The 24751-nt window shown below is 44.9% G+C and overlaps 1 protein-coding gene across 6 annotated transcripts in view; it reads left to right on the plus strand.

Moving 5' to 3' along the window:
• Window positions 1-9657: 9657 nt before the first annotated feature.
• Window positions 9658-24751, plus strand: part of ARFGAP1 (ADP ribosylation factor GTPase activating protein 1) — a 52041-nt gene continuing 36947 nt past the window's right edge. For all 6 annotated transcript variants that reach the window (XM_039342538.1, XM_039342541.1, XM_039342539.1 and 3 more), the window contains exons 1-3: window positions 9658-9790; window positions 19167-19230; window positions 23812-23921. In XM_039342538.1, the coding sequence (XP_039198472.1) occupies window positions 19171-19230; window positions 23812-23921 (170 nt within the window). In that variant the 5' untranslated portion in view covers window positions 9658-9790; window positions 19167-19170. The remainder of the gene's footprint in view (window positions 9791-19166; window positions 19231-23811; window positions 23922-24751) is intronic.

Consider the following 24751-nt stretch of genomic DNA (forward strand, 5'->3'; position numbering starts at 1 on the left):
TTAAGCTAATTTTGCCCCACTTTGTGTCCTTTCTTGCCACAGTTGTTAAATGAATCTGGCTTCCCCACTGACTTTGCTTGACAGGAGGTCGCAAAAGAGGATCATTTATGACCCTGCAGCCGTCATAAATATGAGTCAGTGGCCAAGCGTTCAAATTTTGATCACGTGACTATGTAGATCGGGGTAGGCAACCTTGGCTCTTTTATGACTGGTGGACTTCAACTCCCAGAATTCCTGAGCCAGCCTGGCTCAGCTTGGAAACTTCTCCCTTTCCCCTCAGCATGGCTGGCTCAGGAATTCTGGGAGTTGAAGTCCACCAGTCATAAAAGAGCCAAGGTTGTCTACCCCTGCATGACTAGACCATACTGGCTGTCATCTCTTTTCTGTAAGTAAGAGTAACAGTGGAGTAACAGTAAACAGAGTTGGAAGAGACCTTGGAGGTCATCTACTCCAACCCCCTTGTTCTCGCAGGACACCCTATATCATTTCATACAAATGGCTGTCTAGTCTCTTCTTGAAAACTCCAGTGTTGTTGCATCCACAGCTTCTGAACGGAAGCTGTTCCACTGATTAATTGTTCTCATTATCAGGAAATTTCTCCTCAGTTCTAGGTTGCTTCTCTCCTTGATTAGTTTTCATCCATTGCTTCTTGTCCTGCCTTCTGGTGCTCTGGAGAATAGGTTAACCCCCCCCCCCCTCTTCCTTCAAGGTTTCCTTCTGTGATGGACCACCTGAGAGCTGAATTTGCATATCTGTTCCCAGCTGCAAAGTCTTTTGAGACTTCTTATGCAGATCCAATAAATTGAAGGCTGGGTTTTGCACAGCAGCTATCAGGTCTGATACATAACACTTTGTCATGGCCTTAATTGATGAAACAGTTATACAATATAAAATAGATAGTATTGTGTAGCCAAGAATCTAAGTCTACCATTTCCAGCATAAATCCTTTTGCTTTCCTTGAATAAATTATATTTTCTCTCGGAGATAAGCAGTAGAACAAGGGGAGGAGGGGGAATAGTAAATGAGATTGGTTTTTTTTTTTTTATTTTACTCAGAGAACATCAAGCTAATACAAGCACACTTGTGTATTTGCACCTGCCGCTGGCCATGAAAAATGAAGACACAATGAGAAAGAGATAAAGAGCAAGGAGGATTGTATATCAAACAAAAGAAAACAAAAAAATACAGAAAAGAGCAAGGAAGCAAAAAAATCAGATCCTGCTGGGTACCGGAGGGGGAAAAAGGCTCTGTTGATGATAGGAGGAAATCAAAGGATAAAGGCAAAACAGGTCCAGGAACATGTACATGTACATCTGTGCACATGTTCACACACTTGCCCATACAAACATTGTAGAATTGATGAGCCATTTTGCTCCACGTTTCTATTTACGTATTTAATATATTTGGATAGACACCCATCTCATAGAGGTAGACCCCGACTTTCGACCGCCGTTGCTAAGCAAGGCGGATTGTTAAATGAGTCGCTCTCTATTTGATGACCTTTTTTTGCCACAGTCACTGAGGAAAGCACACCATAATTAGGCCAGTGTTTCTCAACCTTTTTAATGCCGCAACCCCCCCCAACCAGTCATAAGTCGAGGACTACTCAACCCGTCGTAAGTCGAGGACTACTCAACTGGTGCAGCACCGTTTGCAGAATGGGACTTTTGGCAGGCTCAGCAGGGCAGAGACATCCTGGACAATTCCTATTGGCTTTTGAAAGCCAATAGAATTAGACTCTATTCCAGAGAGTCTATTCTATTGGCTTTCAAAAGCCAATAGAATAAAAGGGAGTCGCACAGCTAAGGAAAAGGGGGAAAAAATGGCGGACTGCGTTGTTTGGCGACCCCCGTGAAATGGTCGTTCGACCCCAAATGGGGTCCCGACCCACAGGTTGAGAACCACTGCATTAGGCAAATCTGGCTTCCCCCATTGGATTTGATCAGGGGTCTTCAAACTTGGCCCTTTTATGACTTGTGCCTGGCTGAGGAATTCTGGGGGTTGAAGTCCATAAGTCACAAAAGGACCAAGATTGAAGATCCCTGGATTTGATTGTTGGAAGCTGGCTGGGAAGGCTGATAATAATAATAATAATAATAATAGTAGTAGTAGTAATAGTAGTAGTAGTAGTAGTAGTAGTAGTAGTAATATAAAAAGTTGGAAGGGACTTTTGAGGTCATCTAGTTCACCCCCTTCTCAGGCAGGAAACCCTATACCATTTCGGACAAAAGGCTGTCCAGTCTCTTCTTAAAAACTTCCAGTGTTGGAGCATTCACCGCTTCTGAGGCAGGTTGTTCCACTAGTTAATTGTTCTAACTGTCAGGAAGTTTCTCCTTAGTTCTAGATTGTTTCTCTCCTTGCTTAGTTTCCATCCGTTGCTTCTTGTCCTGCCTTCAGGTGTTTTGGAGAATAGCTTGACTCCCTCTTCTTTGGGGCAGACCCTGAGATATTGGAACAGGGCTATCATGTCCCCCCTCGTCCTTCTCTTCAGTAAACTAGACATACCCAATTCCAGCAGCCGTTCCTGATATGTTTTAGAATGGCGATCACATGATTCCGGGGAAATGCAATCCTCCTAAATTTCATGAGGGTTGCCATGGGCCTGAATTTTGATTATATAACGGCAAGGATGCTGTGACCGTCACAAGCGTGAGGACCAAACTTGAATCACTTTCTTCAGTGCTATCATAACATCAAACAGTGGTTAAATCCATACAGAGCAGGGGTCTTCAAACTTGGCCCTTTTATGACTTGTGGACTTCAACTCCCAGAATTCCTCAGCCAGGCGTATCTTCACCAATACCCAGATAAGCAGGCATTAGCACCAGACAAGCAATTAAGGAGAAAACAATACACGAATCAAAGAGAAAAACTACACTAACAGGCAGCGAACCCCACACTCATTAGCACTGATAATATTAGGTGGGCAAACAAACTCCGAGAGCAACAAGGACTGCACTGTTTAACCTTGAGCTACAAACATCCTCTTCTACTGCAGGATTACTTCTACTTGCATTTCTGTAGATCCTCTGGGGAGCATTAACATTCAACTCGTGCAGCGTTCACAGCAAACTCCGAAGATGGGGTGCGTGTCCACTGCTGATCAGTAGCACAAATGGCTTAACTTAATTCCTCTTCTAGCATCCCTTTGAGACAGGATATACTGTCAAGGCTTCATAATAACCCCAGATCCTTCCCCACTGGTTAGCTGGCGACAGTAGGGCAGACTTGGGTACTACAATTTGGGATTTGGAAGGAAAAGTGCCTCTAGGATTAGAGGATTTTGTCCCAGTAGCAGGATAAAAGAGTTGGAAGGCACCTTAGAGATATTCTAGTCCAGAGTAGGCAACCTTGGCTCTTTTATGACTCGTGGACTTCAACTCCCAGAATTCCTGAGCCAGCATGGCTCAGCTTGGAAACCTCTCCCTTTTCCCTCAGCATGGCTGGCTCAGGAATTCTGGGAGTTGAAGTCCACCAGTCATAAAAGAGCCAAGGTTGCCTGCCCCTGCCCTATACCATTTCAGACAAATGGTTGTCTATTCTCTTCTTACAAACCTCCGGTGATAGAGCACTCACAACTTCTGGAGGCAAGTGGTTCCACTGGTTATTTGTTCTCACTGTCAGGAAAATCCTCCTTAGTTTTAGGTTGGATCTCTCTGTGAGAAGTTTCCATCTGTTACTTCTTTGTCCTGCCTTCAGGTGCTTTGGAGCACCCAGGAAGTACCTGAGGATTGGAAAAGTGCTGATGTGATTCCCATCTTCAAGAAAGGAAAGAAAAAAAACAGATCCAGGAAACTACAGACTAATCAGTGTAACATCAATACCAGGGAAAATCCTGGAAAAGAATAAAAAAACAGACCTGCGAACTAGAAGCGAACAAAGTTATAACTGGTAGCTAGCACAGGTTTCTTAAAAACAGATCATGCCAAACCAATCTTATTTTATTCTTTGATAAAGTGAGCAAATTAGTAGTCCAGCGAAAATCTGTGGACAGAGTATACTTAGACTTCAGTAAGGCATTCGACAAAGTAAACCACAACCCTCTGCTTAGTAAGCTAGAAAAAGGTGGAATATAGACAACATTATCACCAGATGAATCTGTAGCTGGTTGACAAACCGTACTCAACGAGTAGTCCTCAATGGTACTACATTGACATGGAAAGAAGTAAGCAGTGTGTACCACAAGGTTCTGTCTTAGGCCCAGTACTCTTCAATATCTTCATCAATGACTTTGATGAGGGAATGGAAGGGGAACTCATCAAATTTGCAGATGACACTAAACTGGCAGGAATAGCCAACAGTCCAGAAGACAAGTTCAGGATTCAAAAAGATCTTGACAAACTTGAACAATGGGCCTTACCCAACAAAATGAGTTTTAAAGTGGAGAAAAGCAAAGTTTTACATTTAGGCAGAAAAACCAAAGATACAAGTATAGATTAGGTGAGACCTGGCTCAAAAACAGTAACTGTGAGAGGGACCTTGGAGTCCTAGTGGACAATCACTTGACTATGAGCCAGCAGTGTGCAACAGCAGCCAAAAAAGCTAATACAATCCTGGGTTGTATAAACAGAGGCATAGAATCAAGATCACGTGAAGTATTAGTACTGCTTTATAAAGCCCTAGTAAGACCACACCTGGAATACTGCAGCAAATTTTGGTCACCATATCACAAAAAAGATGTTGAGAGTTTGGAAAAAAAAATCAGAGAAGAGCAACTAAGATGATCAAAGGCCTGGAGATTAAAACATATGAACAACAGCTGCAGGACTTGGGTTTGGCTAGTCTAAAGAAAAGAAGAAATAGGGGGTGACATGATAGCAGTATTCCAGTATTTGAGAGGCTGCCACAAAGACGAAGGGGCCGCATTATTCTCCAAAGCACCAGAGGGCAGGACAAGAAACAATGGTTGGAAACTGATCAAAGAGAGAAGCAACCTGGAATTAAGGAGAAAATTCCTAACAGTGAGGACAATTAACCAGTGGAACAGCTTGCCTCCAGAAATCGTGAGCGCTCCATCACTGGAGGTTTTTAAGAAGAGACTGGACAGTCACTTGTCTGAAATGGTATAGGTTCTCCTGCTTGAGCAGGGGGCTGGACTAGAAGACCTCCAAGGTCCCTTCTATTCTATTCTATTCTATTCTATTCTATTCTATTCTATTCTATTCTATTCTATTCTTTGTGGCAGCCCCTTGAATATTGGAAGACTGCTATATCACCCCTAGTTCTTCTTTTAATTAAACTAGACATATCCAATAATTGCAACTGTTCTTCGTATATTTTATCCTCCAGCCCCCTAATCATCTTTGTTGCTCTTCTCTGTACTAGAGTCTCAACATCTTTTTTACATCGTGGTGACCAAAACTGGATGCAGTATTCCAAGTGTGGCCTTACCAAGGCATTGTAAAGTGGTATTAACACTTCACGTGATCTTGATTCTTTCCCTCTGTTAATGCAGCCTAACACTGTGTTGGCTCTTTTGGCAGCTGCAGCACATAGCTGGCTCATATTTAAGGGATTGTCCACTAGGACTCTGAGATTCCTCTCACAGTTACTGGCTACTCACAGAGGCAAGCACCACCTATTCTACATCTGTGCAACAAACACAGCATTGTATGTCACAGAGTAAGCTCTGCTCCTTTCATAAAGGCAATTCTTGACTTCCGACTGTCATTGAACCCAGAATTACAGTTGTAAGTTGTAGCAATCATATAAACAAATGGTTGTAAGATGAGGCCTACCTGACCCTCTGTTGGGAGGTATGTTTTATGTTTTCACACCTTGGCAGCAAGTTCTATAAATTTGCTTGTCAAACTGTTATTTTTTCCTCCAGCTCTTTTTCTTCTCTTTCTTTTAAATTCTAAGCCAATGGGAGATCCCCCAGATTTGGGTGTTTCCATCCCACAGCAGACTGGGTGGCCATTAAGTTTAACTCTAAGCAAAACTCTGCTAAATTGAAGCTAGTTTGCTGACTCAATTAACCCACTCCCCATTGCAACTCCATCCACCCAGTTAAATGTAACATGGGGAGCCTGTAAATCAAAGTAGTGCTGAAGCTTGCAAATTGCCTGGGGTAATTTGATCATATACAGAATTGAATTCTCTGGAGCAGTGTTTTTCAAACTTGGCAACTTTTTAAGATGTGCAGACTTCAGCTGGCTGGGGAATTCTGGGAGTTGAAGTCCGCCCTCTTTAAAGTTGCCAAGTTTGAAAAAACACTCTTCTGGAGCATATGTGAATGTTCTTAGATTTAATCCAAGGCTGAATGAGAGAATCAGAGACAGAAACACAGTCAGAAATCAAAATTCAAACAGGTTAGCAATGGAGTTGCATAAGGACTATCTAACAGCGCCACCTTGAGGCTATTCACACAAATTGTTCCATGACATTACTAAATGAAACCTACATCATTCCCTATCACAGGTGTCACCAACTATGGAAACTTTACGACTTGTGGAGTTCAACTCCCAGAATTCCTTAGCCAGCCATGCTGGCTGAGGAATTCTGGGAGTTGAAGTCCACAAGTTGTAAAGTTGCCTCGGCTGGAGACCCTTGCCCTATCAGATTTGTTTCATTGTTATTCAGTCGCTAAGTTGTGCTTGGCTTTTTGTGACCCTACAGACCACAGCACGCCAGGCCCCCCCCCGTCCTCCATTTTCTGAGTCTGCTCAAATTCATGTTCCTTGCATCAATGACAATAATCTTCTCCTTGTGGGAAGTCAGCCACCCCCCCAGAGAAGGAAATATTAAAAGGGCAGAAAAATATATTTCCTCCAAGGATCTTAAAGTGACAGAAAAGCATGCCCAGTTTTCCTTGATAGCCCCAGGTCTCACTTCCCCAAGCAGAAACCAGTTATATAGAGATGCAGATGTAAATCCAGGGAGCTAGGAGATTAAGATGACAAAGACCTAAAATCTACATACCCCATCCAAACTCTAAGAGTCATCAGCCCCAGGGAAGCAGGATATGACCTTTGGACATAATAAGATTGAACCATCACCATCAGAATACCAGAAAAGCACACTCAGACTCAGGTCAAAGTTCATGCCATAGGAACAACTCCAAACAAAAGGCTCCAGAGCGTATAAAAACCTACTTCCTACATGTGCTCAGCCCTTTTTTTCCACTTCTCTTGCTGCCAGAACCATCTTCCTGTCTGGCTCTCCTCTCCAATAAACTACAACCTTCTTCCCAAAGCAGTTGCTATGTTTATTCCCAGCTTGATGAACCATGATGAAGCTTTTCTTCCAACATCCTCCTCTGTCCTCTTTTGCCTTCCGTCTTCCCCAATATCAGGGTCTTCTCCAACGAGTCCTCCCGTCTCACTTGGTGGCCAAAGGATTTGAGCTTCAGCTTCTGTCTCTGTCCTTCCAAAGAACAGTCAGGGTTGATTTCCTTTAGGACCGACTGATTGGATCTCCTTGCAGTCAGAGGGACTCTCAAGAGCAGACATGTCAAACACAAAGCCCGGGGGCTGGATGTGGCCCGCGAAGTGGTTCCATGTGGCCCGCAAAGCCATCCTGGAAACAGTGAGGGAACGGCCGCCTCTGCCTTAGCCCTGGCCCGGGCCGGGAGCCAATGTACAATTTTGTGGTGGCCATCTATTCAGTCTTAGGTCCACAAGGCCGTCTAGAAACAGCAAGGAACCAGCCCCTGCTGTATTGGCCCCACCCTTTGGGTGCATGCTGGGGAGGTGTCGCCCTTAGTGAGGATTGAAGAAATGCACCATCGCCTGGAAGTGGCCAGCAAATGGCCCTTGCCTACTTCACATATCCGGCTTGATGGGCTCTACCCTGGTCCCACCCCCTTCTGCCAGAGACCCTCAGATCTGTCCCACTCCTGCCCAGGCCCCTACAGGCACCCTTGACGCAAACGATGTAGAGCTGGCCACGCCCACCCAGTAGGCCACACCCACTCCATCCACGCCCACCCAGTAGGCCGCACCCACCCACCCACCCCCAAGGGCAACTGCAATACTGATGCGGCCCTCAATGGAATTGAGTTTGACACCCCTGCTCAAGAGTCTTCTCCAACACAATTCAAAAGCATCAATTCTTCTGAGCTCAGTCTTCCTTATGGTCCAACTCTCACAGCCATACATTAGTACTGGGAAAGCCGTAGCTTTGACTATATGGATTTTTGTCAGCAAGGTGATATCTCTGCTTTTTAATATGCTGTATAGGTTTGTTCATAGCTTAGTTTTGTTTAATGTTTTTTTTATATATTGGAAGGCTATACCAAGGAACAGCACCTCCTCCTCCTCCTCTGATCCAATCTGGAAACAAGAATTTCCTGGCAGTGAGAATGATTGATCAATGGAACAGTTTGCCTCCCGGAGTCTTGTGTGTCCCCTAGCTGGAAGTTTTCAAGAAAAGATTGAAAAACCATTTATTCAGGATAGTATAAGGAATCCTGCCATTGGGGGGGGGGTATAGACTAGAAGACCTCCAAGGCCCTGTTGAAGGAAAAATCATCATCAGGGTCCAGTCCAAGCCAGGAATAAACAACATGGCCACTGCTTTAGAAAGGTTGCCATTTATTGAAGAGGAGAGCCAGACAGAAAGATGGCTCCAGAAGAAAAGAGAGTCTGTATGTAGTAGGGAGTGGATTTTATACTCTCTTGGGCGTTTGTTTGGAGTTGTTTCCTGTTTAAGGCTTTGTATTTCCTGTGTCATGTATTTTGATCTGAGTCTGAGTGTGCCCCTTTGGCATCTGTGGGTTAATCCTATTATGTCCTGTCTTAGAGTTTGGGTGGAATATGTAGATTGTAGGTGTCTTTGTCTTCCTAAGCTTCTAGCTGGAGGGCTCCAACCTTCCTGAATGGATTGTTACATCTACATTTCTACAGAGCTGATTTCTGCTTGGGGGAGGGAGACTTGGGGCTATTAAGAAAAACTGGGCATGCTTTTCTGCCTCTTTTAAGATTCTTTGAGGATTGCCAACATCCGATAACAGATATGGCACAACAAGAAGAAGAGGAAATATAATATTCTGCCCTTTTAATATTTCCTTCTCTGGGGTTAGGCCTGACTTCCCACAGCCCCATTCAGCCCTTTGATTCAGTTCACTGAGCCTTTTCTGAAACCGACCTGCTTAATTGGCTTTTCTCTGTGCAGGCATACTGTAACTTTGCAGCTAAATGCAAAACTGGAAAGATACTACCAGTTGGATCATTTCAATTCTTAAATCATTTCAATTCTTTACATATATACTACCCAGCCCTGATTCCTTTTCCTTTACGCCGTCCATACCCAGCAAAATCACCCCCCCAATCTACAGTTCCCACGTTCGTCTCTAGTTAGGCACGTGTGAAACCGCTTCCCGCACACCCGGAAATCATCCGTGCAGAAGCGCCTGCCGGGCTTCCCCACCAATGGGCGCCTCTTTCGCCGGCTCGCGCGGAACTCACCAACCCGCGCGCCGGCTCCTTGCCGCGTGACTGGTCCCTCCCCCCCGCTTTTCTCCTCCCCCTCGGGGCGCGCGGTCCTGTCCATCACCACCACCCCACTCCATCGTCGAGGCGTCGTATTTCAGGCGGAGGCGGGCCCTGGACGCATGCGTACTCCGTCTTGCGGTCTCTTTCCCCCCCCACATTCTCGTGGCTTGGCAAAGTTACCCGGCATCCTTTGCAAAGTGGCAACGTAGCCGGCCGTGGCAAAGGCAGCGCCTGCGCAGTGAGAGGCGAAAAAAAAAAAAGCCGGCTGAGAGGTTTCCAGGCTGGTTGACGGACTGAGGGCAACGGTGGTTCGTTCGCCGACTCCGGAGTAGCCGCTTTGCCCTTCGCCTAGTCGGGTATGTCCCAAGCTGAGGGAAACGCAGAAGGGGAGTGGGCTTTTCTCCCTCCCTCCCTCCCCTCAGGCTACATGCAGCCCCCCTCCCCCTCCCCTCCTCAGCCCCTTCCTCTTTTGTCCCCCCCTTTTTCCTAAGGGGGATCCGGGTTGAATCTTGGCTCCCCTCAAGACTGTGGCGTCTCTGGGGAGGGAGGTGGGCTAGGAGCCCCCCCACCCCCCAGTGGGATTCCCCAGGGATCTGCTCGAATGCCTTGGAAGGGGGAGGGGATTTGCTGGGCACCCCGAGTTAGGTGGGAAGGACACAAGACAGCAATGAAATCCAAATTGGGCTCCCCCCCCCGCAGAAAGAGGCGGGAGAAATAATGAATGAAAATTACCAGAGGCCAAATATCAGCTTCTGCCTTCCAAGAATCTAACACCAATGCATAAAAGGGGGAGGGGAGAGAGATGGGAGGTCCTTGGCTTGCCCATGGTTCTCGCCTCCCCCCCAAAAAAAATATTGGAATAATAGTCGGTGGCAGATTCAGGTCCTGCTTGGATGGGGAGGGGGCTGCAGGCGAAAATGCTGGGCAGTTTGAGGATGCCTGGAAGGAAGCATTATCTCAATTTCTCATCTTATCTACTATCTTCTCCTGTTGGTGTCTTAACAATTTGTCAGTTGTTGTGTCTTATGGTTAATGATTGTAACTATAATTGATGATCTATGACCTATTGCTTGCTGTATGTGAGCTTATGCACCGGAGACAAATTCCTTGTGTGTCCAATCACACTTGGCCAATAAAAAATTTATTCTATATTCTATTCTATTCTATTCTATTCTATTCTATTCTATTCTATTCTATTCTATTCTATTCTATTCTATTCTATTCTATTCTATTCTATTCCCTATTCCCTATTCCCTATTCCCTATTCTGTTCTATATTCTACTCTGCTCTGTTCTTATTCTATTATCCTATCCTATCCTATTCCCTATTCCCTATTCTCTATTCTCTATTCTGTTCTATATTCTGCTCTGCTCTGTTCTGTTCTGTTCTTATCCTACCCTACCCTACCCTACCCTACCCTACCGTACCCTACCCTACCCTATTCTATTCTGCATTCTATTCTATTCCATTCCATTCCATATTCTATATTCTATTCTTAATTCTATTCCATCCCATCCTCTATTTCCAAATCGTGAGAAATTGGGGTTTCTGTTTATTCGGCCTGCTTTGCATCCCACCCTGAGGATCTTGCCCATTTCTGGGCACAGTGAGCTAAAAAGGATTCAGAAGAATTAGAGCAGATTTTGACATGGGGTGGCAGAGATGATTAGGAAACTATAGATAGATGTCAATTTACAACCATTCATTTAGTGACTGCTTGAAGTTGCAACAGCGCTGAAAAAAAAGTGACTTACAACTGTTTTTCACACTTAGGACCGTTGCTCCACCCCCATGGTCACGTGATCAAAATTTGAAGGCTTGGCAATTGGCATGTAGTTATGACGGTTGCGGGGTCCTGGGTGTCATATGATCACCTTTTGCGACCTTCTGACAAGCAAAGTGAATGGGGAAGCCAGATTCACCTAACTGCAGTATTACTAACTTAACAATTGCAATGATTCGCTTAACAGCTGTGGCAAGAAAGGTCACAAAATGGAGCAAAACTCACTTAACAGTCTTGCTTAACAATGGAAATTTGGGGCTCAGTTGTGGTCATAAGTCGAGAACTACCTGCAGTTTTGTGAAGCGAGATGGAAAGAATTGACTGGACAGCCATTTGTCCGAAATGGTATAGGGCAGAGTTTCCCAAACTTGACAATTTTAAGGCATGAGGACTTCAACTCCCAGAATTCCACAGCCAGCAACGCTGGCTGTGGAATTCTGGGAGTTGAAGTCCACATGCCTTAAAATTGTCAAGTTTGGGAAACACTGGTATAGGGTTACCTGCCTGAGCAGGGGGTTGGACTTGATGACCTCCAAGATACCTTCCAACTTTATTATTGTTGTTGTTGTTATTATTATTATCCTGGTTGGCACTTCTTTACTCTCCTACCATCGGCTAGGAGATATAGAAGCATAGCCAGCTGCACCAACAGGCTGAAGAACAGTTTCTACCCATGGGCTGTCAGACTCCTGAATGGGAAATAACTCCACATATGATAGACTTGCGGAGCCGGCGCGTTGTGCAATAAGTTCACATGGTATAATAAGATGGTGGGTTTGTTGTCACTGTGAGTTGTGTTGGGGGGGTGCACGGAGGGAGGCTTAGCCAATCTCATTGTACACATGTACTTTGACAATAAATGTTGATTTGATTTGATTTGAAGTTGTTTAGCTTTGACAAAAAAGATGTTGGGGCAATATGATAATTTTGGAAAAGCATCTTCTCTTCCCTCTCCCCACCCCCCGGTGGGCTTTAAGATGGGTGGCCATACAGAGCTGATGTAGTTCCCATCTTCAAAAAAAGGGGGAAAAAAAGGACCCAGGAAATTACAGACCTGTCAACCTGACCTCAATACCTGGGAAGATTCTGGAAAAGATAATCAAACAACAAATCAGCGAACACCTACAGACAAACAAAGTCATTATTAAAAGCCAATACGGGTTTGTCAAAAGCAGATCATGCCAGACAAATCTTATTGCATTCTTTGACCAAGTGACAAAATTAGTGGACCAGAGGAATGCTGTGGATATAATTTACTTGGACTTCAGTAAGGCATTTGACAAAGTAGACCACAACCTACTACTTGATAAGATAGAAAAATGCGGGTTAGACAGCATCACCACCAGATGGATCCGTAGCTGGCTGACCGGCTGTACTCAGCGTGTGGTCCTCAATGGAACTGCATCTACATGGAGGGAAGTGTGTAGTGGGGTGCCCCAAGGCTCTGTTCTGGGCCCAGTGCTCTTCAATATCTTCATCCACGATCTAGATGAGGGGATAGATGGGGGAACTCATCAAATTTGCAGATGACACCAAGCTGCCAGGAATAGCCAACATTCCAGAAGACAGGCTTAGGATACAGGAGGATCTGGACGAACTTGAACACTGGGCGCTATCTAACAAAATGAAATTCAATGGTGAAAAAAGTAAGGTTCTACATTTAGGCAAGAAAAACCAAATGTATAGGTATAGTATAGGGGGTACCTTGCTCAATAGTAGGTACTGTGAGAGGGACCTCGGAGTCCTAGTGGACAATCACTTAAATATGAGCCAGCAGTGTGCTGCAGCTGCCAAAAAAGCCAACACAGTGCTAGGCTGCATTAACAGAGGGATAGAATCAAGATCACGTGAAGTGTTAACACCACTTTACAATGCCTTGGTAAGGCCACACTTGGAATACTGCATCCAGTTTTGGTCACCACGATGAAAAAAGATGTTGAGACTCTATAAAGAGTACAGAGAAGAGCAACAAAGATGATTAGCGGACTGGAGGCTAAAACATATAAGGAACGATTGCTGGAATTGGGTGTGTCTAGTTTAACGAAGAGTAGGTGAGCGGGGACATGATAGCAGTATTCCAATATCTCAGGCTGCCACAAAGAAGAAGGTATTTTCCAAAGTGCCTGAAGACAGGACAAGAAGCAACGGGTGGAAACTAACCAAAGAGAGAGGCAACCTAGAACTAAGGAGAAACTTCCTGACAGTTAGAACAATTAACCAGTGGAACAACCTGCCTCCAGAAGCGGTGAATGCTCCAACACTGGAAGTCTTTAAGAAGAGACTGGACAGCCATTTTTCTGAAATGGTATAGGGTTTCCTGCCTGAGCAGGGGGTTGGACTAGATGACCTCCAAGGTCCCTTCCAACTTTATCATCATCATCATTATTATTATTATCTTTTAAATAAATTAGTGTCTCACAGAAGCTCAAGACCTGTGCTCTTTCATTCCAGAGGTTAGTCATGGACTAATGCATTTAAGTAATAGAAAGTAAACTTTGATTTACAGTACTTTTAGAAAAAATAAATCCTAACAGTAGAAGCACTTTGACACAGAATTGTCAATGTAAAGATGTAGCCTGGCTCCCTTCAATGAATGTGCCTAAGTGAAGTCAAGGTAACCATTTAACTTGGATAATCTGGATTCCTGCCCTAGGCTCGGGTTGAAATTCAGTGACTCAGATGATGTCTCTTCCTGATTTTGTGGTGGAAAAAAAAAACATTTTATCGTGAAAGGAAAGATGTTGAAACTCTGGAAAGAGTGCAAAGAGCAACAAAGATGATTAGGGGACTGAAGGCTAAGACATACGAAGAACAGTTGCAGGAATTGGGTAAGCCTACTTTAATAAAAAAAAAGGGTGACATGATAGCAACCTTCCAATATTTGAGGGGATGCCACAAAGGAGAGGAGGGTCAACTTATCCTCCAAAGCACCTGAGAGCAGGACAAGAAACAATGGATGGAAACTAATCAAGGAGAGAAGCAACCTAGAACTAAGGAGAAATTTCCTGACAGTTAGAACAATTAATCAGTAGAATGGCTTGCTTTCTGAAGTTGTGGGTGCTCCATCCCTGGAGGTTTTTATGAAGAGATTCTATAATCTCTGAGATGGTATAGGGCAGGGGTCTTCAAACTTAGCCCTTTCATGACTTGTGGACTTCAACTCCCAGAATTCCTCAGCCAGCGTGCCTCACCACTCTCTGCACAGCCTTCCTGTCTGAAACAGTAATATTTCAAAACCAGAGAGTAATACAATATGACAGCGTGCTTTCAATCGTCCCTCTACGGAAAGTGGTAAGGACAGGAGAAGGAAGATGTGTTCTTCTCGTACGATGCAGAAAATGCAGATTCTCCTGTGCCCTCTGTTGAAGGAAGTCTTCATCGTGGTTCAGTCCAAGCCGGGAATAAACAACATGGTGACTGCTTTAGAAAGAAGGTTGCAGTTTATTGAAGAGGAGAGCCAGACACAAAGATGGTTCTGCAAGAAAAGAGAACGAGCACATGTAGGGAGTGGGTTTTTATACCCTCTGGAGCCTTTTGTTTGGAGTTGTTCCTGTGGCATGAACTTTGACCTGAGTTTGAGTGTGCCCTTCTGGTATTCTGATGGTGGTGAGTTAATCCTATTATGTCCCAAGGGTCATATCCTGCTTTCCTGTGGTTGTGGCTGATGATTCTTAGATTTTTGGTGTTGATTCTAGGGATCTTTCTTCCTGATCCCAGTTTCCTGATTCCAGACTTTCTGACAAGATTATCACATCTGCAGTTCTGCAGACTTGGTTTCCGTTTGGGACAGAGAGACTCGGGTGTGTGTGTGTCTTGGTTTCTGCCTTTAAATCCTTTAGGGAAATATATTCTGTCGTTTAAATATTTCCCAAAAAAATTCTTTCTCTAGGGCGGGGGGTGACTTCCCACACTGCTTTACTAGTGTCTCACTGTTAAGCGAACAAACTAACATTAAATAATGTTATGACATAAAATCTGTATGACTTTGGAATACTGGAGCTACTCAAAATGATTCTTGCCTACTTAGGGCCTCCCCAAATAAAAGATGATGTGCAGAAATAAAAACAAATGAGCTAACAGCAAGAAATAATTACTAGCCGGGAAATAATATAAAAGTAGTCTTTGACTTACAGCCACAATTGGGACTGGAACTTCCATTGCTAAGCAGTCGTTAGGTGAGCCATGCCCAAGTTTGCAATCTTTTTTGCCACAAGGTAGCAAAAGTGAATCACACCTTAAAGTAAATCACTGATCAGCAAAGTCAATTATTGTTTTGTGTTGACTTTGCTTGTCAGAAGCCCCCGGGGAAGGTTGCAGATGGCGATCCCGCAATGCCTGGAGTGCTGCAATTGTCACAAATAGATACTGACCGTCACGTGGCCAAATTTCTATCACATTCTTTGCTGGGCCACTTGAGTGGTCATAAATACAAGGACTGGTCATGAATCACTTTTTTCAGCAACGTCGTAACTTTGAACGATTATTAAATGGTCATAAGTCAGTATTATCTTTTCACATTTCACAAAGAGGTACAGTAACCCCATTTCTGTTTAGGCTACCAAGGTTTGCAGGAGAAAACTTCTAAGACAGGGGTCCCCAACCTTGGCAACTATAAGACCTGTGGACTTCAACTCCCAGAATTCCCCAGCCAAGGTTGGGGACCTCTACTCTAAGAGGTTAACTACTGCAGTGTACATTGTTCATAAAGATTTGGGGTTCCCTTTCATTTCACCACAGGCTGTTGCAGAGTTTTAATTGCTTTGTTTCATTAAAAGAAGAAAGATACTGTTGACCCTTAGCCAAAAATAATGCAGTTTAATTCTCTTCACCTTGTCCTCTCTGTTCTCTGTCTGTCTGTCTGTCTGTCTGTCTCCCTCTCTCTCTCTCTCTCTCTGGCAATTCTCTATGTATTCCACAAAGCTTAGCACCTTGACAGTATTTTGATTATAGCAGTCATTTAAAAGAAATGACTACTTCAAATCTAAAGCATAGACAAGTTGTGCCGAGAAGTCACCTTTCTGAACCCACCCATCGCCTGTCCTTTCAGATGGTACAGGTTTCCTCGTGAATGCTGATTGACTGCCTGGATTTTATTTCGATTTTTAGGTTTTTGCAGCTTCAGTTGGGGCAGATCTAAGCAGCCTGCAGCAAAAATGGCAACAATATCAGCAGCATCTAAATAAGCGCATCTTAATAACCTCAATTCCACAGGAACCTCGTCGGATCACTATTAATATAATATATTAGTGCGACCAGTCACCTCAAGTGCAATCAATTCTCACGCCACAATTTCAAATACTATAAAACAGGGCTTTTCAACCTTCTCACCCATTGTACCACTTTTAGGATATGGCAACATCCGAGTACCACCAGTCACCTAGCAAGGTGTCAAAAACTTGATGACCCCCCCCAAAAAAAGGAAAAAAGTGATAAAGTACAGATAGTCCTCGTCTTACAACAGTTTGCTTAGTGATTGTTCGAAGTTACAATGGCAATGAAAAAAGTGCCCCCCAAGCCACAGCCGAGCAAGACACCCACCTGCCTGCCCGGCCGCGCTCTTCCTCCTGTCCGAGGTTTTCATTATTGTGAGCATTTCTGTTGGGGATTGGCAGCAGGGGTGGGGTGGGGGGTGTTTGGTTTTTATTCCCCCTGTCTGCTGGGTGGTTGCAGCAGGTTTTGGTCACTTCACATGACCCTGGGACACTGGGACCTTCATAAATATGAATCAGTTGCCAAGCATCTGAATGTAAATCACAAGATCCTGGAGATGCTGCAACATTCCAGCTGATCGGCGCTTCTTCTGGGCTCAGCAGAAGCACCAGGATCAGTGCTGCTTTCCAGCTGGAGCCTGTTGCTGATCCTGGCATTTCCACTGAGCCCTGACAGTCCCGAAGAAACGCCGATCAGCTGGAAAGTAGAACTTTCTCACCTTTTCTCATGTGAGATAGGAGTTTCCAGCAGATATTCTGGTTTTCCTTATAATTTTTGCTGCAACTCTGGTTTTTATCAGCGAAAGATGATAAAAGCTAGAAAAGCACAGGGCTTTTAAAAAAATAATATTTTGTTGAGTTGGCAGTTAAAACTTAAAAGGTTTTGGATTTTCCCAGTTGTGAATAGGCATCCTTCAAAATGACGTCTGTTAAATAAAAGTTCGTTCCTTTTTAAAAAAATGCAAAGCCTGCTATAAAAACGGTTCATGCACGAGTATCTCTCATAATGTTCCACTAGAATTATTCTCTTCATCTTTTTCATTGCGGAAGAACAATTCCCTGACAATATTTATTAAATCTTGGTTCCCTTTCAAAGCATGGTTTGCAGATTGTGATCCAAGCTAGAGAACGCTGGCCTACTTTTTCCTTCCTGTCTGGCATTATTGTGTTTTGTTGCTGCAGTTAGATCATGGACAAAAGCACTACTTCAAACTGCGATAGTGGGTAACCTTATTGATATGAATTCTCTGATATAATAATAATAATAATAAGTAGTAGTAGTAGTAGTAGTAGTAGTAGTAGTAGTAGTAGTAGTGGTGGTGGTGCCTGGAGACAGCAGAATAGACGAGAAAGAACTGGAGAAGATAACAAAATACAAAGATCTACAAATAGAAATAGAAAGACTGTGGCAAAAGCAAGCAAGGGTAGTACCAATAGTCATAGGCTCCTTGGGTGCAATCCCAAAACAACTGGAGCACCAGTTGAACACCATTGGCATTGACAAATTCGCTATTAGTCAATTGCAAAAGGCGGCCTTATTAGGAACTGCTTCCATCCTGCGACGATACCTGTAATACCATCTAACATCCACATCTGCCTATCCCAGGTCCTGGGTAACGACTTGATAGGTAGACAAAATGCCAAATCCAGTCTGAACATCTGGCTGACTGTGCGATGATCCATAATAATAATAATAATAATAATAATTAAGTTGGAAGGGACCTTGGAGGTCATCTAGTCCAACCCCCTGCTCAGGCAGGAAACCCTATACCACTTCGGACAAACGGCTGACCAGTCTCTTCTTAAAAACTTCCAGTGTTGGAGCATTCACCGCTTCTGGAGGCAGGTTGTTCCATTGGTTAATTGTTCTAACTGTCAGGAAGTCTCTTCTTAGTTCTAGGTTGCTTCTCTCTTTGATTAGTTTCCATCCGTTGCTTCTTGTCCTGCCTTCAGGCACTTTGGAGAACAGCTTGACTCCCTCTTGTTTGGGGCAGCCGCTGAGATATTGGGACTGCTATCATGTCCCCCCTCGTCCTTCTCTTCATTAAACTAGACATGCCCAATTCCAGCAACAGTTCCTTGTATGTTTTAGCCTCCAGTCCCCTGATCATCTTTGTTGCTCTTCTCTGTCCTCTTTCTAGAGTCTCAATATCTTTTTTTACATTGTGGTGACCAAAACTGGATGCAGTATTCCAAGTATGGCCTTAGTGGGAAAGAATTCATAGTTGATCTCCCAGCTGCTTTCAGATTGACAAATCAGGGAATGCCTATAATATTTTCTGCTAAACTGTAGGAGGAGAGGCAGAACCTAGGGCTGGAGTCAAATGAAGGATCACTCTGGAATCCTTAATGGTCTAAGTCAGAGGTCCCCAATCTTTTGGGCAGCAGGGACCAGTTCCACGGGGAGAGGTTTTTCCGCAGACCGGAGGGTGCGTGGTTTTGCATGCTGCCTGCATTCCATGGATGGGGCTTTGCTTATTTGTGTGGCCCAGTTGCTGGCATGCTGCGGCCCGGTACCGGCCCATGGACCAGGAGTTGGGGATCTCTGGTATAAGTACCTTTGGAATGCCATTGACTCTTATCTAGCACTAATTTAATGCTGCCTGTTAGTTGACTAAATCATTGTGTATAGTACACATGAGCAATAAATCATCTTAACTTAATGTGTGGTCCCAATTCTGATATAAACTCCTCTATGCTGTCTGAATCTTGTTTACGTTGATTGTTTTTCTCCTACAGGACCATGGCTAGCCCAAGAACAAGGAAAGTCCTTAAAGAAGTGAGAGTGCAAGACGAAAACAATGTAAGTAGCAAAAAGGGATTATGTGACCCTGGACACTGCGACCATCATAAATCTGAGTCAATTGCCAAGCGTTTGAATTTTGGTTATGTGACCATGGGGATGCTGCAGCAGTCATAAGTGTGAAAAACGGCCATAAGTCCCTCTTTTTTAGTGCCGTTGTAACTTTGGTCACTAAATGAACCGTTGTAAGTCTAGGACTACCGAAGAATTGGTACTAGTAAGTAGCAAGAAAGAAAATATGAAAATGTGGGTGGCTTGAGTTAATAGTATACTATATTTAATACATAGCCCAGAAGTTAGATTTTGATCATATGCCAGTGGTGGCAAACCTTTTAGAGACCGAGTGCCCAAACTGCAACCCAAAACCCACTTGTGTATCGCCGGGTGCCAGGTGGGCATGGCCCACTGGGTGGGCGTGGCTGTGGTAGTCATGGCAAACTGGGTGGGTGTGGCCAAGGTGGGCGTGGTGACCTTGATGTTGCTCATGGGGAGGGACGCCAGTGGGGTCGGGCAGGGTTGGGGAAGATCCGGGGGGTCTCTGGCAGATGGGGTGGTGGGCAGGAGGCTTGTCCTGCAGGGTGAGGCAAGGCAAGGCAAGGCATGGTGGAGGTGCCATTGTCGCAGGGCAAGGCAAGGCAGGGGCTGGGGTGGCTGCTGCCTGACACCATCGGTCCCTGCACGCAGAGGCCAGTGAGCGCATGGGGGCCGACGGTGTCAGTCAGCAGCCACAGCCTACCGGCCCCTCGACCTATGCACTCTGGGGCTCTGCAGCCCACTGCCAGCAGTTCAGAGAAGCCGCCTCTGAGCTGGATGGATAACAGACAGCTGAGGAGGCGATGCAGTGGGTTGTGTCTAGGAAAAGGAGAGCATGCGAGGCCAGGAGGGATGGGACGGTGGGAGGGAGGGAAACCAGCCATGCTGGGACCTCAGCGAGGTAACGAGCGGCTGGTTGAAGAGGGATGGTTGCCATCTCTGGGGCATGGTGCACGTGCCCACAGAGAGGGCTCCGAGTGCCGCCTCTGGCACCCGTGCCATAGGTTCGCCACCACTGTCATATGCATTTCTGTCTACTATCACGGACTTTTCTGAGGAATCTACATCGGTTCTGAGAATGTTGATGGAAAATTAATGTTTCATTATAGTAGCATTCACCTTCCTGCTAATCAGTTAAACAGTTTCTTTATGTTTCTCCTCCTCTCGTCTACCGTTAATTGTGGTTTTTTTTTCTGATTTTTTTCGAAAGTCGTATTGATTTCCTGCAGCTCCTTCAGACTTCCACAGATGCTTCCTTAAAACCCCTTGACAGAGTGGTTACTAATATGCAAACAAAGCAGGCGTGGTGGGATTGATTCCCCAAAACTCAGCCCACATTTGAAAAGCATTGGAAGATTCCGGGATTTGATGCAACTAAATAATTCCTGGGTTTTAAATCGTAGGGTGTTGTCCTCTGCCCTTTTAATGCAGTGGGTTTGTGTCTGTCCTTTTCTCTCCCTCTTGAGCATCAGTCTCATGTTTACATAGTTTTATCTGGCCTGAGCTGATTTCCAGGGCATGAGGGTGATCTGGCTGCCACATCTGTCACCCCCTTGACCACCAGAGTTGATCGGGTGATCTGACTGGCTCAGGGGAGATCTCCTTCCTCCCTCACTGTTCCCTGCACATCCCTCCTGAAGCTATGGGCTTGGCGGAAGAGAATGGTCACCTCATACAGGTGGTCCTCGACTTACGACTCCAATCGAGCCCAACGTTTCCATTGCTAAGCAAGGCAGTTCTTTAAATGACTTTTGCCCCATTTTGTGACTTTTTGCTGGCTGGGAGGGTTACAAAATGGTGATCACACGATCCCAGGACAGTGCAGTTGTCATAAATACATGCCGGTTGCCAAGGGCCCAAACTTTGATCATGTGACCATACGGGGAGGCTGCAGTGGTCGCAAGTGTGAAAAGCGGTCGTCTCTTTTTTTTTCAGCGCCGTCGTAACTCTGAACTAATCCAAATGATGGCAAATCGAAGACTGCCCAGTTGGTTTTGACATTTCTTTTTCCATGTGTGGCTGTATTTTTTTTTTCCTAAGACCTTTACACAGGTACTGCTCAATTTACGACCACAACGTTTCTTAAGTGAATCACTGCAGTTGTTAAACTGCAGTGATTCACTTAAGAAACGTTGTGGTCGTAAATTGAGCAGTAACACGGTTGTTGAGTGGATCCGGCTTCCCCCATTGACTCTTCTTGTCAGAAGGTTGCAAAAGAGGATCGCGTGACACCGGGACACTGTAACCGTCATAAATATGCGTCAGTGGCCAAGCATCCAAATGTAAATCACGTGATCCTGGGGATGCTACAGTGGTCGTAAGTGTGAAAAATGGTCATGGCTCACTTTTTTCAGTGCCGTTGTAATTTTGAGCGGTCACTAAATGAGCTGTTGTAAGTCGAGGACAACCTGTGATTGTGTTATTTTTTTCTTCAGTATATTTTTCAGGCTCCTGGCTGCATAGCCTTGTGCCCTGCTGATATACTGTAGAACAGTTAGCACTTTAATTGCCTATTCTCCTGGAGCTTTAAACAGCTTTATGTGATTATTTTGTTTGCGCTTGGCAGGTTGCTATTTGACAGCTGCTGTGTTGTTTTTCCCCTTTCGCTGTCTGGTGCAGTCTCTGTCTACAAATGTTTTCATAATTCTTAATCCTGCTTGTGAAAAGTTTAATATAACCTTGTTTTGGCTTTCATACTCTGCCTCTCTTAAATCTATTTCATGATCCCCCTCGCTGTAAATTTTCTTTTGATTTCTCAGGCTTCTTTCAAAACTATTTTCGCCCTTCTCCGTGGCTTTCTTCTCTTCCCCAACATTCTTATTAAGAGAATCGTTCCGTGCAGTTTCCTCCTAGGTGTTAAGCTAGATTCTCTCTTATTGTCCAAAGCTTTCATCTGCTATCTTTTCCTACTGTAACTATTGTGATTATTTCTTCGTAAAACCACTTAATTTTTTATTTTTTAATCTTTGAAAGGGCTGAGAGTGAGCGAGTGGTCTAAAGCCACTGAGGAAGGTTGAGGATGAGCTTCAACCTGAGTCTCTCCAGATCTAATCCCACTTCTTCACCATGACATCATGGGGTTTTTTTTCCCCTGGTTTTGGTTTTACAGCATCTCTTATCTTTTTCCATAGTTCTTCGGATTCCTTTTTCACATATATAAAGTGCCTTCAGATTGCTCTTCTGCTCTGACTGCATGATTTCTAGCTCAAAATCTTGCCTGCTCCCTTCAGTTGTTTAGTTTTACCCCATACTAATAATGCATCGTCTGTTTCAGAATCTGCATGGGCGATGGTTGATCGAATTAGATTTTCTACCTTCTGTTTCCTATTAAATTGTCGGTTTGATTCTGATGGTGCCCAGACACAGGGCCTGTTTTTATGTTGTTGGCAGCGGTTTTCTGCTACAAACATTGAATTCTCTTCACAAAACCTATTTCTTTCATCGTTGCATCTACCCAGAATTCATCACCATCATCATCTTTGGTATTATTTCCACCTATACTTTGTATCACTAAAGGTAGCATACGAAAATGGACATACCTCCCATTTTCCCTGCAACGATAACCCTGTTGGGCTATGACAGGGGTAGGCAACCTTGGCTCTTTTATGACTCGTGGACTTCAACTCCCAGCTATGCTGACTCAGGAATTCTGGGAGTTGAAGTCCACGGGTCATAAAAGAGCCAAGGTTGCCTACCCCTGGCCTAAGAGATAGCCTGAGTCACCCATTCATCTTGAGGATGAGGATGGATTGAAACTCATGATTTTTTCTCCCCTCCATGCTTTGCTTTGATTCATTACTTCAGGGTGGTGACTCCCTGGAAAAATCTTATTTTAATAGACATATCTAAGGTTGATTTAGCCTAACAGCATTTTTAAGAACAATGCCTATTATTTTATTTATTTCATTTTTATCCCATCATTGTTACTTTATATCCTCCTTCCTCCCTTTATTTTTCCCACAACAACAACCCTGTGGGGTAGGTTGGGCTGAGAGACAATGATTGGTCCAAAGTCACCCAGCCGGGATTCATGCCTAAAGCGGGACTAGATATCTCTGGTGATTGGCCCTTAGTCACCCAGACGGCTTTCATGCCTAAGGCGGGACTAGATCTCTTAGTCTCTGGTGATTGGCCCTTAGTCACTCTGCTGGCTTTCATGCCTAAGGCGGGACTAGAACTCTTAGTCTCCTGGTGATTGGCCCTTAGTCACCCAGCTGGCTTTCATGCCTAAGGCGGGACTAGAACTCTTTGGTGATTGGCCCTTAGTCACCCAGACGGCTTTCATGCCTAAGGCGGGACTAGAACTCTTAATCTCCTGGTGATTGGCCCTTAGTCACTCTGCTGGCTTTCATGCCTAAGGCGGGACTAGAACTCTTTGGTGATTGGCCCTTAGTCACCCAGACGGCTTTCATGCCTAAGGCGGAACTAGAACTCTTAATCTCCTGGTGATTGGCCCTTAGTCACTCAACCGGCTTTCGAGGTAGGACTAAAAACACCTGGGTTTATTGTGGAAAACTCAAATTACCTTTCCCCCCCTTCTCTTTACAGGTTTGTTTTGAGTGTGGTGCATTTAACCCCCAGTGGGTGAGTGTGACCTATGGAATTTGGATCTGTCTGGAGTGCTCAGGAAAACACAGAGGCTTGGGGGTTCATCTGAGGTTGGTGATTGATTGTGACAATACATCTGCATTAGTAATAGAAGAAATTCTTGCGCACTGTTAATGTCATTGCTTGTATTTACTGAGCAGATTTATATAGCTGCCCATCTGGCATAACCCTCGTTGGATTAGAACAGAGGTTCTCAACCTGTGGGTCGGGACCCCATTTGGGGTCGAATGACCATTTCACGGGGGTCGCCAAACAACGCAGTCCACCATTCCCCCCCCTTTTCCTTAGCTGTGCTACTCCCTTTTATTCTATTGGCTTTTGAAAGCCAATAGAATAGACTCTCTTGAATAGAGTCTAATTCTATTGGCTTTCAAAAGCCAATAGGAATTGTCCAGGCTGTCTCTGCCCTGCTGAGCCGCCAAAAGTCCCATTCTGCAAACGGTGCTGCAAGTTGTCTGCAGCGAAGGCGAGCTGTCTGGAAGTTTCCACCCCTCTCTGCTGAGCAACTACTAAAAATGTAAGTAAAAGAGGGCCAGGGGTGGGAGGTGGGAGGCCGGCGGGCGCAGGAAGGGTTGCTGGTGCGCGTGGGGCCCGGCGGGTGCCTTACCTCCCTTGGGCTGGGCCAGCTGGTAGCCCAGCCGGTGGGAGGCCTGCGCCGTCTCTGTTGCTTGCCAGCTACGCTTCGGCCGGCGCAGGGGGCGGCACCACGCATGCGAGGCGCTCCCGGGCAGGGAAAGTCCTCGACTTGCGACCGGTTGGGTAGTCCTCAACTTACGACCGGTTGGGTAGTCCTCGACCTACGACCAGTTGGGGGTCGCGGCATTAAAAAGGTTGAGAACCACTGGATTAGAAGCAGTAACAAAAACAATAAAATCATAAA

This window comes from Crotalus tigris, unplaced genomic scaffold (genome assembly GCF_016545835.1).
Source record: "Crotalus tigris isolate CLP2741 ecotype Arizona unplaced genomic scaffold, ASM1654583v1 scf7180000017794.702064, whole genome shotgun sequence".
Classification (NCBI taxonomy): Eukaryota; Metazoa; Chordata; class Lepidosauria; order Squamata; family Viperidae; genus Crotalus; species Crotalus tigris.